Source organism: Phascolarctos cinereus, unplaced genomic scaffold, assembly GCF_003287225.1.
Source record: "Phascolarctos cinereus isolate Bilbo 61053 unplaced genomic scaffold, phaCin_HiC Scaffold_2;HRSCAF=192, whole genome shotgun sequence".
Lineage (NCBI taxonomy): Eukaryota > Metazoa > Chordata > Mammalia > Diprotodontia > Phascolarctidae > Phascolarctos > Phascolarctos cinereus.
The window spans coordinates 40,139,137-40,152,445 of record NW_027555625.1 but is presented as its reverse complement, the minus strand read 5'-3'; the positions used below and the strand labels follow the sequence as shown (position 1 = coordinate 40,152,445).

Below are 13,309 nucleotides of genomic sequence, written 5' to 3'. Positions count from 1 at the left end.
CTAAGACACTCGATACTGGAGGCTGGTCTATTATATTCTCACCTAGCAACGAGCCTGGAAAGAGGAATCTAGTAAGAGGAAATCTAAATTGGGAAGAGGTACAGAAACATATGTGCAGCTTGAGACTAAGCAGGATGCTAGACAGCAGTTAGTAGCTCCAAGTCTCAATAAGGAAATCAATTATTCACTCAAACAACAAGCATTTTTCCAACAGCTCTTATATGTCAGGAATGGTGTTAGGCAACATGGTACAGAAACAAAAATGAAAATGTTCTTGCCCTCAAGGAGCTTACATTTTACTGGGGGAAATGGCACATACAACTATAGGTATAATCCCCTCAAACTGGTGAGATAGTTCCTCAAAACTGTAGCTATTCTTCCCCTCCCCTCAGGTATAAGGTACTCTGTGAGTCGTCACTCCTAAAACTACAGCTCAGTGTGCTTATGTGTTAATAGTCACCCAAGAAGACACGATTAGCTCAAAACAAAGAATTTACTGAGATAGTATCAGAAAACAGTAATAACAAAATATTTCCTCCATGAAAGGGGGGGCACACTCTCCCAAGATTAGCACAGTGTCAGTGGAAGGAGTGGAGTGTCCATTGAGTACATCAATAGATGTGACTCTGGCATTGTAGGTCGCCATTATCCTTTCCCTTGTTTTGACATCCTCATGATTTTCTCCTTGGGCAAAGTGTCTCTGGGCAGCTTGCTCAGCTGGTCTCTCTGGACCTATTCCTCTTCAGAGTTCAAATTCTAATAATAATAATAATAACTAACATTTACACGCTGCTTACGAAGTGCCAGAGACTGTGCTAAGCTCTTTACGATTATCATCTCATTCAGTCCTCACACCAACCCCAGGAGGCAGGTGCTATTATTATCTCCATTTTGCAAATGATGACCATTCCCTGGCTCTCTTTTCTACTCCCAGTGTCATATTCTTTAGAACCATTTCCTACCTCACTGGACTCCTAACAAGTTTGTTTCAGTTTTTAAAGGGCCACCAAGAGCAGGACTGATCTTTATTCTCTACTTACATCAATTTTGGTGAGAGAAATTTTTTCACATCTTGTAAATGATTAATATTCTCTACATCTATTTAAAACTTTGTGTAGAAAGAAGAAGCGGGGGGAGAACTCGAAAAAGCTGATGCTTTGATACCTTTTTCTCTATTATCAGCTTCATATCTTCTATGACAGCAACTGAACTGGGAGGAAATTAATTGATCAGTGATTCCCTGATCTCCTACTCACACCTCCCGCCACCACTACCACAACATATCAACAAAATAAAAGCCAGGGAGGTCATGTGGGGTTAGGACCTTGTCCTGGAGAATGATGGAAGTCATAGATTAATTTGGACTGAAAAGTTGGGATTAATCTGCTTTGTGGACCAATTAAACCATGGCTGGGACAGAGGCATTGGTTTCAGCCTTTGCTGCTTTAAGGAACTTGATAGCGTTCTGAGGCTTTTGTATGTTTATAACTTTTACTCACATAGCTTTATTTTTGTTTGGTCTTAAAGCTTTATAGCCTTATTTCAATAATTCTCCCACTTTTTGGTCCATGTCTCAATATTCTTTGCCATGAGGAATTGTGGGACACTGAATGCTTAATCTGGCAACACTACAGGAGATAGAGACTCATGCATGCACAGTTTCTACTTGATACGATATCATACGACATGAGAAGCCTATTCTATTGAGTTCTTTGAGAGATTGAAGGCCTGATGTGTCTGATATGTAATAAGTAAGTTAATTTGCTTTTCAAATACTAAACTTATGATACTCAGTATGCTGGGTCAGTAAAATTTATATTAAGCCATAATTATAATGTTTAAAATTTGCAATACCATAATTTCCAAAACTTTATGGCATACTTAGCAATGCTCAGTGGTTTGAGAATCACTGATTTATTACTTTTATGGCTTGGAGTCATAGATTTCCCTCTTTCCCTCCACTAAAATTATCCTCTGGTGACTCATAATGATGGGCAGTTAAAAAGTTTTTACACACACATACACACAAAACATCCAATGTATCTAAAAATCAGAAGGAAAGCAGGTAATGGGGAGGGGAAAATCTTTACAGCAAGTTTCTTTGATAAAGGTCTCATTTCTAAGTTATATTTCCAAGGCACTTGCAGATAGGGAGTATAATGGATAAAGTACTGGGCCTGGAGTCAGGTAAACCAAGTTTAAATCTGGCTTCAGACCTGCACTAAGTGTATAATCCTTGACAAATCATCTAACCTCTGTCTATCTCCATTTTCTCACATGTAAAATGGGGAGAAAAAAGGAAATAATATTTGTAAAATATTTTGCAAACTTGAAGTACCATGTAAATGCTAGCTATTATTTATGAGGAACTAATTCAAATTTGTAAGAATAAGAGTGATTCCCCAAGATGGTCAAAGGATATGAATGGGAAAATTGCAAAGGAAAAAATTCAAACTATCAATATTCATACACAAAAATACTCCAAGTTATTAACAATTAGAGAAATTCATATTTAAAAAACTCTCTGGTTCTATAGTGTTCCCATTAGACTGGAAAGATACTAAAAAGGGGAAATGACAAATGTCGGTGGGGCTGCAGAAAAACAGGTACAGTTCATGCACTGTTAATGGAACTGTGATTCTGGAAAGCAATTTACAACTATGCTCAGAAGTTACCAAATTGGACATAACCTTTGACATAGCATTACCACTCCTAGGGCTATATCACAAATAGATCAGAGAAGGATGGAAAGCACCCAAAGGTACAAAAACATTTCTAGTAGTTCTTTGGGGGAGGGCAAAGAACTATAAGCTAAGTGGATACTCATCAATTGTGTAATGGTTGAACAAATTATAGTTTATGAATGTTATAGAATACTCATGATGCAAGAAATGATAACAAGAGGGGGCAGCTTGGTGATGCAGTAGACAGCATACCATCTCTGAAGTCAGGAGGATCTGAATTCAAATTCAACCTCAGACACTTACTAGCTGTGTGATCCTGGGCAAGCCACTTATCCCCTTCCCACGTGTGCCTAAAAAAAAAAAAAGATATGATGAAAGGGATGGTTTTGTAGGAACGTGGCAAGAGTTATGTGAATTGATACAGAGTGAAGTGGGCAGAACCAGGAGAACAATTCATATGATAACAACATTGTAAAGACAAACAATTCTGAATGATGCAAGAATTCTGATCAATGTAATTGACCAACCATGATTCCAAGGAGCAATGATGAAGCATACAAAGAAGTGATGAACTCAAAGGGTGAGCCATGCATTTTTTTGGATATGACAAGTGCAGGTTATTTATTTTGTTTGACTATGAAAATTTGTTACAAGGACTTTGTTTTTCTTTTCTTTTTCCCATGATGAGGGGAGGAAAGTGGGAGGAAGAAAAAGTTGATTTTTGTTGATTGAAAAAATTAAATTAAAAAAATCATAATGTGCTGTTAATTTTTGTTTCTTGAAGGCTTTGCTAGCAGTAGGCTTAGTGTAGGAAGCTACCTTGGAAGCTGTTGCATTCAACCCACTCATTTCACATATGAGAAAACTGAAGCAGACAAAGATTATGTGATTTGCCCAGTGTCACATAGTAAGTGTCTAAAGAAGGCTTTGAACCTCAGATCTTCCTTCCTCTAAAACCAGAGTTTTGTCCACTGTTGCCTCTTTACCAAGCTGGCTAGCTTTGAATACAACCCTAAGGCTAGATCGTGTATCTCTTATCTGAAGAGCAAACTAGCTAAGTTAAGGGGCTCATCCCCAGATTGGCCACAGGTAATTCCGCCCCCCGCCCCCACACTTTTGGCCATTCCTGTAGTTACAGAAGGGCTGTGATCTATGTTGATGGAGAGAGGATCCACTCCCACAAAACTACTTAGATTATAAATTATCAAGGAGGGTGTGGGGTAAAGTTCAGGATAAAATACATTCTAGTGGCCCCAGAAAGCTGAGAGGACCGAGAGAGATCAAGTCCACTCCCTGTCCCTACCCCAGCCCCCAAAGGCTATGAGGGAGTTTGCCTGAGGAGGTTGAGATTCCAAAGCACCCTGGACAGATCCCAAATTGCTGTTGTTTCCTTAAGTTACACTGAGACATTTAGGTTGAAAGAGCAGAGGTTGTGTCTCTGGAGTCTGGTCAAAGGAGCAGGTCTCTTCGCTCACAGGATCACACATCTAGACCTGGAAATGACCTCCAAGGTTGTCTAGTCCAACTTCTTCATTTTGTAGCTCAGGAGACTGAGTCCCAGAAAGGTAATAAATAGCAGCTCCAAAATTCAACCCCCATCTTCTGATTCCAGTTCCAAGCTCTTTCTCCCATGTCACAAGCCTCTCTGTCCTAAGATATTCTCCATAGGCAATGTTTTTCTAAGCTACCACTAACACTGACTCATTAGGTATTCTGGAGAAATTGGAAAGTCCTTAAATTACTAGGAATGCTCATGGTGCTGTAGTGACATGTTCCAACCTGGGACTTCCCTCTGCATGGAAAGGGTTGGGTCAGTGGTTTTCCTCCTCCCCTTGTTTCTTATATAGCATGAGCTGATCTCTTTAGGAGCTGATAGAGCATTGACTTGGAGCAGAAGGCAGAAAAGGTACTGTCAGGGCAGACTCTGGTGTTTCATAGCTCTACTTTCTAATGCCTTGCTGTTTCCAAGGTGGCTTTGGGAACTGTTCCAAGTGGCTCCTCTCCACCTTTCCTTGGGCTGGGAACATGTTTTCCTTTTCCTTTTTACAGAGAGGAAGGGGCAAGGTGGAAAAGGGGACTTGAGGTCAGGTTCCTGCTGGGGTCTCAACCTTCTGTTTAGCTTCAGGGACCTGCCTCCTCTTCCTTTTCATAACAACTTAGATCCTACCCCTCCCCCCCAATTAGGGCTTTCTTTTTTTTTCAGAAGGCAGAAGATCCTCCAAACTGGGGAGCTCAAGATGGTTCTAAACAAGGCCTTATGTTTCCGGTGAGTCTTCTCTGACCAAAACTGTTCAAATTCTATAAAATGCTGTATGATCAAGGCAAAGCCTAGTTCTAGAGGGGAGGTCTCCCACTGCCATTGCATCCCTACTATCGTTGTCATCCCTTCAGAATTGGTGGAGCTCAAATGGGTGAGTTCCTAGGGTTTCTCTGTAGACTCTAGTTTCAAACAGTGGGTGCCAGTAACTGTTAGCAAAACCTCTTGGCCTTGTGCTATTGCTTCTTAAAATTTATTATCCTGGGGTACCCCTGCCTCATAGGGAATTAGACTTTATAATTGTTTTCATTGTCTCTCCAACTTAGAATGTGGATTCTTTGAGAGCCAGGACTCTACATTTTTGCTTTTCTTTCCTCAATGCCTGGCTCACATCACATGCTTCTGTGATTGTTGACTGACTACATGACTGACCTGTTTCTGATACTGGCCACTTTAGGGGAGCACAAGATCCCTATATTTAGAGCTGGAAGGGATCTTTGGGATCATTTAGTTCAACTCTCTCATTTTACATATGAGGAAACTGAGACCCTCCTCACTGTGCTGCAAACTTACATGGCTAATGCTAAAAAGTCTCCTGAGTTCAGAACTCTAAAGCTAGAAGAAACCCTAGAGATCATCAAGTCCAGTTCCTCCGTTTTATAGATGAGCAAATGGAGTCTCAAAAAAACTTACCCAAGATCACAGAGTGGGATTTGAATCCAGGTTCTCAGACTCTAAACCCTATGCCTTTTTCCACTATACCATTGTGCCAGTGTGGAAGGAAGGAAGGGAAGGAGGGAGGAGGGAGGGAAAGATGGAAGGCAAAGGAAGGAGGGATAGAGGAGGAATGAAGGGAGGGAGGGAAAGAAGGAAAGATTAGAGGAAGGGAAAAAGAAAAAGAAAAAAGGATTAAAGGGAAGGAGAGAGAGAGAAAGGGAGAGAAGGAAGGAAAAAAGAAAGGAGGAAAGAAGGGAGAGAGGGAAGAAGGGAAGGAAAGAGAAAAGGAAGGAGGACGGAAAGAAAAAAGGAAGGACAAAAGGAAGAAAGAAGTAATCATTTATTTAATGCCTACTTTGTGCCAGGCACTGTGCTAAGTACTTTACAAATATTATTTCATTTGATTCTCACAGCAACCCTGGGAGGTAGATGATGTTATAAACCTCATTTTATAATTGTGGAAACTGAGGAAGACAGAGTTTTTTTTTTAAAGTGACTTGTCCAGGGTCATACAGCTAATAATTGTCTGAAGTTAGATTTGAACTCAGGTCTTCTTCACTCCATGCTCAGAGTTTTATCCACTGCTACTCCGACCCGGGGCAAGAAACAGAAGACCAGTATGTCTTTACCATTAACTCAGCTGTGTGACCAACAAAGGAGTAACTTCTCTGTGTCTTAGTTTCATGGAATTCTAGAATGTCAGAACTAAACAAAAAAAAAGGTTCTAGGTTTCATTTAGTCTAACCATTTCCTTTTTTATACTTTAAAAATATAGATACCTTTTGTTTCAATGCAGCAGAGGCTTTCTAGTAAACATCTAAATAATGCCCCCCAAACAAAAAACAGCAAGCTTATTGATTATTTTTAAATGAGGGATATAACTATTTCAACTTTGACAGTATCAATCTCGATTTTAAAAAGAAAGAAACAGGCCCAGAGAAGTTATACAACTTTCCCAAGTCACACAGCAAGCTTGTGGTGAAGCCAAGTATTGAAATGGGAGTCTCCTCTCTCCTGGTCCAACTCCCTTTTTGCTTTCTATATCATCTCAGCTGTCAAATGGAGATAATTGTCTCACCTCCAATGTGGGAATGCTCTTTATTAAGACAGGATCTTGTCTAATTTAATCTGAGCCTCCTCTCCCTTCCCTCCTCATACCTTGTGCACTCCATTCACAGGATGGACTCTCAAGAAACATTTGCTGAATGCTGTGGGCATTGCATGAGGTAGTAGGTGGGAGAGTGGAAATCCCAAATATGTGGAATTGTTATTAGAGACACAGAGACGTTATGACAAAAATGTGAAGAGTGAGGAAGAAAACTTACTTGGAGAGAAACTTTAGAGAGCTTCTGGTCCAACACCATCATTTTACAGATAGAGAAATTGAGGCCAAGAGAGGTGATGGGGTTTGTGCAAAGCCATACATTTAAGTGATGGAAGAACAGGGTCCAGAGATCAAGATTCCCAACTCCTAGGTCCTTCCATTCTACTTCCCCCAGGAAGCCGGTTATAGCAAATGAGATAGAACAGAAGAGGGAAGGAAAATGGACTTTGGTGTCTGGATAGGGACTTTGAGGTGAGCCCATTGGGTTGTGCATCAGTTCAGAAGAGCTGGGAGAGAAATGTCTCATTAGTAAAATGGGCATAGAGACAGAGGTTGGAGAAAAAGTCAGAGGAGCTTAGTAGGGACAAAAGTAAGGGGGAAAGAGTAATGGGCCTAATCTTGAGGAAAGTAAAGAATCATAGACTTTAGAGATCAAAGGTACTTTAGAGATGTTTTTAATCCAGGGGTCCTTAACTTTTGGGATAATGTCTGGTGAAGTCTTGGACTCCTTTTCAGAATAATGTTGTTATATTTATTTAATATTTTATTCTTCCCCAATTTACACATGAAAACTATTTTTAAGGTTTGTTTTTAAAATTTTTGAGTTCCAAATTCTCTCCCTCCCTGCTGTCTCCCCTCATTGAGAAGGCAAGCAATTTGATAGGTTATACATGTGCCGTCATGCAAAACACATTAGTCATGTTACAGAAGAAAATATAGAACCCCTTCTTCCCTCAAAAAAACCAAAGAAAAATAAAGAAGTTTTTTTTAAAGCATGATTTGTTCTGCATTCAGACTCCATCAGTTCTTTCTCTGGAACTGGATGGCATTTTTCATCATAAGTCCTTCAGGGTTTTCTTGGATCACTCTGTTGCTAAGAATAGCTAAGTCATTCACAATTGATCATCACATGATATCACTGTTCCTGTGTACAGTGTTTTCCAGGTTCTACTCATTTTACTTCGCATCAGTTCATGTAAGTCTTTCCAGATTTTTCTGAGAGCATCCTGTCCATCATTTCTTATAGCACAATGGTACTCCATCACAATATACACCATAACTTGTTCAGCCAGTCCCCAATTGATGAGCATCTCCCTCAATTTCCACCACAATAAGAGCTGCTATAAATATTTTTGTACGTATAGGTCATTTTCCTTTTTGTTTCTTATCTCTTTGAGATTCAGAACCTAGCAGTGGTATTCCTGGGCAAATGGTTTTATAGCCTTTGGCTACAATTCCAAATTGCTCTACAGAGTGGTTACATCAGTTTGCAACTCAACCAACAATGCATTAGTCCCAATTTTCCCACATCTCCTCCAATATTTGTCATTTCCTTTTTCTGTCATATTAGCCAATCTGATAGGTGTGGGGTGATACCTCAGAGTTGTTTTAATTTGCATTTCTGTAATCAATAGTGATTTAGAGCATTTTTCATGTAACTGTAGATAGCTTTGATTACTTTGTCTGAAAGCTGCCTGTTCATATCCTTTGACCATTTATGAAACAGGGAATAATGTTTTTAAGTACATAGTAGAAAATACACAGGATTACAAATGAAGCAAATTATATTGAAATAGTTATCAAAATATTTTTAAAAACAAGTTCAGGCCGCCTCCCTCCTCACCCCCTCCCCTTACCTCCTTCTCTGATTCTTCACCCTTCCCTTTTTCTTGCCTTCCCTCCACTCCCCCCTCCCTTTCTCTCCTCTCTCCTTTCCCTTCCCTCTCCCCCTCCTCTGCCATCCTCATCCTTCCCTCCATCCATTGTCCTTTTTCCCTTCCCCAGCCTAGCCGATGCTGTGGTGGAGACTGCCAAGGAGGCTATGGAGCCCACTGAGGCAGACATCATGGGACTATGCCAGGTCATGTTCTCCAAAATGGCCATGTACCTCACAGGCGAGCTTACATCCACCAGTGAAGACTATAAACTTCGGGAAAGTATGAACAAATAGACTAGCTTGAAGTATCTAGAAATGAAAGATATTGAAGTAAACATAAGTAGAAATCAGCAACACTTCAGCCTTATCTGGATCAGAGCACTTTAACTGAGGAGCAAGTAGGAGCTCTGGAGCAGGCAGCTTGCAAGTTAGATGCATGTTCAAAGAAACTAGAAGCAAAGTACAAGAAGTTGGAGGGGTGATGAAGGAATTCTTTAGCATAAAGACTTGTGCTACAAGAATGTTTCGTAAGAGCTGAAATTAGTGGGATGGGACTTATCACTATGCTTCAGTTCCTAAAAGGACAAGGTGTTGCTCATCCAAGGAGAATCCCAGCCCCCACCTCTGGTTGGATGTGTTACTTTGGCCACCCCTTGATGTTTCCTATATCTGTAGCCCCTGGAACCTCATTTTATCATGTGCTTCATTGTGCGTCCTGGACCAAGGCTCAGAAATCAGGATCAAGCCCTTCTAGAGAAGACACAGAGGAGACACTCTCATCTTCCTGTCTCCTCCCTTCTTCCGTCTCCCCTAGGGCTCTCCCCAACCCCCTTCATAACCTGTTCTTCAACTTAAATAATAAATGCTGATTTATGACCCTCAAAACAAATCAAGTTCACCTCCTGATCCCCTTTTCCTCTTCTGTCTCATATAAAGGAGGACACTGAAACTCAGAGCCTTTCTCCAGGTCACCAAGAGAGTAAACCACAGAGCCTGGATTCTGACCTGGGTCCTCTGATTTGGGATCCAAGGCTGTTTTCATTGCACCACGGAAGGCCCAGTTGCTGACTTCATCAAACTTAAACAGACTCTTGTGTTTCAGAATAAAAGATGCTACAATGAAGGCCATTTATGTGCAGAATAACCAGCTCTTGGCTGGAAGAGCGCAAGCGGGAAAACTTATCGAAGGTTAGTTACAAAACCAATCTCAGTTTTGCCAGGCTTTCTCCATATTGTCTCTTGGGAGTACAGAAAGGATCACCATGCAGACTAGCACAGGCTCACAGACCCAGACCCTAGAAATACAAGTTATATTTAAAGTAGGATCTTAAGAGTTGGAGGGCACCTAGGCTCCAGACTTCATGAAGTCATTTATCCTGAAAGCACAAATCAAAAGCCTCTAACAAAGAGACTATATCTCAACAGGTCCCCAAACATTCTTATACTATGTTGCTATGACATTTGAAGGGCTGGGAACATTTTCTCACATAGAAGGACTTTTCTCCATATTTAGGTTTTGTCCAGACCAGGCCCTTTGCTTTCCTGGGAGAAGAGATTGGTAGAGAGGTCTTTGCTTCTCCTCTAGCTGTTAGAGATAAAGTGGAGCATATTCCTGCCTTTCCCATTCACTGATCTCCTAATGGTTGAGAGGATCTGGGTACGGGTAGTCATATGCTCTGGAAAGAGAGGATATAGCAGAGCAAGGCAAGCACATTTGTGCCTTGGGAAGGAGGCAGAGTTTTTCCTACTGTGTCTCTCTTGCCTTGTGTCATCTGCTCATCCAGATATCTGGCACATTCCTGGATGCTCAGAACCAGAGACAATAAGCACCCACTTTCCAGAACTTCCATTCTGCCTTCTGCCTTATTGAAACTTATCTGCTTTGTATCTCCAGCTGCCAGGCAAGAAAATATATGGATAAGTAATTCCTTCAGGGCTGATAATGTTCTAGCCCTTTGAGAGTATCTTCATTTTAATAGAGTCCAGGTACCATGGAAGGCTGGGGTGTGTGTGTGTGTGTGTGTGTGTGTGTGTGTGTGTGTGTGTGTGTGTGTTGGGAGGGATGTTTGGGAGAAAGAGGACTTTCTCATGGCATCCACATAATAGCCTATTAGTACTACATATCTTCTAAATGATGCTCAAGTAGCGTAGACACCTTTCACTGATGTTGAGGAAACTGGACACCACTTCACAGTTGTGTCTTCAACAAAGAACCAGAGGCTTAAATACTCCTAGATCTAGACAGGTGTGTACCTTAGAGCTCATCTAGTGCAGTGCTTCTTAAACTGTGGTTTGCTACTCCATACTAGGCCGTGAAAAATTTAGCAACAGTAAAAAGGTTTCTGAATGCACAATGGCCAAAAATTAATTAAAAATCAAATGCATAATGAACCTGAGGTGTTTCTGGCAGTGCTTGCCCATGTTGCATCATGCAACTTCACTGCAGCCTTGGTTCAAAACACAAAGCATGGGCACAGTTGCACTGTGCATGCCCTCAGGCCATGCGACCCCTATGTACTCTGCTGAAACTCAAAAAGGGGTCACAAGTGGAAAAAATGTAAGAAGCCCTGATCTAGTCCAATCTGCTCCTTTTCCAGCAGAGAAGTTAAGTGACATGTCCAAAGTCTCACAGTTTGTTGTGGCATAGCTGAAATTTGAAATCAGGTCACATGACTCCAAGGTCAGTGCTCTGTGAATAACACACAAAATAAGCCAAACTGACTGAATGAGTGGATGGTACTCAAAAAAAAGGAAGGTCCTTTATTACAACACTCTTCCTCCTTGATGGAGGGCCATTCCACTCCCCAATTCAAATGAATTCAATCAGAATTTTTTTTTTGTCCTCCTGTTCAGCCAGATTAAATGAGATCGCATTCCCTGGACCAGTTAGTAAGGGTACATTTAATCATTCCAGTCAGGCAGCCCCTTACCTTCTCCCAGTGCTACAGGTAGGAACTTAGGGGGTCCTGCTCCCCAGGCTCACCCATAGATTAGAAAGGTTAGAAGAGAGGTCCTCTTTTTCTCCATCTGGCCCCTTTTTCTAGGTGAAGAGATCAGCGTGGTCCCCAATAGGTCACTGGATGCCAAACGGTCCCCGATTATCCTGGGCATTGAGGGAGGCTCCCAGTGTCTGTCAGTTGGGATAGCTCAGCAGCCTATTCTTCAGATAGAGGTGAGTTCTGACCTGCAATGCCTCCAAGATACCTGAATCTTGGTTTACAACACATAGCCTTGGGTCAAGACCCAGGACGCAGTCAGTTGAGATTTGTCCCTCATCAAACTAGTAGTGAATGCTTGGGGAGGGGGCAGGGAAGCCCCATCTACATTAACTTCTAAATGCCTTTGAAGTTTACCTCCCCTAGGGAATCCTTCAGTGATCCCTTCTGTCCTCAAGGAGGTCAGTAGGCTCAGAAGATAGTCTGCCTATGTCCTCTTGCCTCTTTGCCCTCAGCATAAGAACATCATGGACCTTTATCGCAGCAAGGAGGAATCCAAGAGCTTCACCTTCTACATGCGCAACACCGGACTTACCTCTAGATTAGAGTCAGCCATCTACCCAGGCTGGTTCCTCTGCAGTATCCATGAGGAGAACCAACCTGTCACCCTCACCAACCATCCTGACAATTCTGAATCTGTCATCACTGACTTCTATTTCCGACAATGTGCCTAAGCTTTAACTTCCCCTAGCAACCTATTGGAGAGATGGCTCTGTCTAGCCTCTGGCTCTCAGCTTCTTTCTTCTTCAGATCACAGAATTTGAGAGTCAGAAAAGAACATCAGTAGCCATCACTGAACCTAGAATCAGGAGGATCTGAGTTCAAATGTGACCTCAGATACTTATTAGCTGTGTGACCTGGGCAAGTCACTTAACCTCTGTTTGCCTCATCTGTAAAATGGGGATAATAATAGCACCTAGCTTCCAGGGTTGTTGTGAAGATCAAAGAGATAACATTTGTAAAGCACTTTGCAAACCTTAAAGAAGTATATAAATACTGTTATTACTGTTGTTGTTGTTATTTTAAACATGAATGAAAGGAATCAGTTATATAACCTATCTGACAAGTTGTCATCTAGTCTCTTTCTGATGACCTCTAAGCAGAGTGAACCCACCACCATTCTACTTTGGACTACTCTAATTATTAGGAAATCCACCCATCCAAAAGAAAAAAAAAACAACCTAAATTCACCTCTTGGACCCCTGACTGAAGTGATGACGGGGACAAGCCTAGGTTTTATCCACTCTCCACTCTGACCTTCTGATCCTTACTCTCTTCCTCATGAGGGCCAAGCACATAGGGACCGTCCATTCTCCAAATATTACCCAGGCTGGGGCAACTCCTCCAACTTAACCGCTAGAAGGATGAGCTCCCTATGGTTTTTCATTAACTTCCCAGGCCTTTCTTATTGTTCAGGGAATGAGGGGCTCCTTTAATGTTACTGCATCATGTCAGATTTAGGAGGAAGCAGCTTAAATCAGCGGCTACAGGTATTGCATTGTGAATAGCAACCTGCCCCTGGACCACACACTAGTCTCCACAGGTTGGTTCTCAAAGGCCAGATACCCACACAACATATATGACATAGGATTTGGGTGCTGAAATGCTTCCCATGTTTTGGCACCACCAATTTTCTAGATGACCTTGAAGAGGTCATAAAATCATAGATTAAGA

At 41.6% G+C, this 13,309-nt stretch overlaps 1 protein-coding gene across 1 annotated transcript; it reads left to right on the top strand.

Moving 5' to 3' along the window:
* The first annotated feature begins 4,537 nt into the window (after positions 1-4,537).
* IL36RN (interleukin 36 receptor antagonist) lies at positions 4,538-12,637 on the top strand. The gene is made up of 5 exons (XM_020963519.2): positions 4,538-4,590; positions 4,888-4,950; positions 9,742-9,827; positions 11,684-11,811; positions 12,091-12,637. The coding sequence occupies exons 2-5, from the start codon at positions 4,922-4,924 to the stop codon at positions 12,307-12,309; spliced, it is 462 nt and encodes a 153-aa protein (XP_020819178.1). The 5' UTR covers positions 4,538-4,590; positions 4,888-4,921; the 3' UTR covers positions 12,310-12,637.
* The last annotated feature ends 672 nt before the right edge of the window (positions 12,638-13,309 follow it).

Bases quoted from the DNA above. Each gene is read 5' to 3' on its own strand.
- IL36RN (XM_020963519.2), top strand. From the start codon at position 4,922: ATGGTTCTAAACAAGGCCTTATGTTTCCG. The intron at 4,951-9,741 runs GTGAGTCTTCTC...CTTGTGTTTCAG, and splicing joins AACAAGGCCTTATGTTTCCG to AATAAAAGATGCTACAATGA. The intron at 9,828-11,683 runs GTTAGTTACAAA...CCCTTTTTCTAG, and splicing joins AGCGGGAAAACTTATCGAAG to GTGAAGAGATCAGCGTGGTC.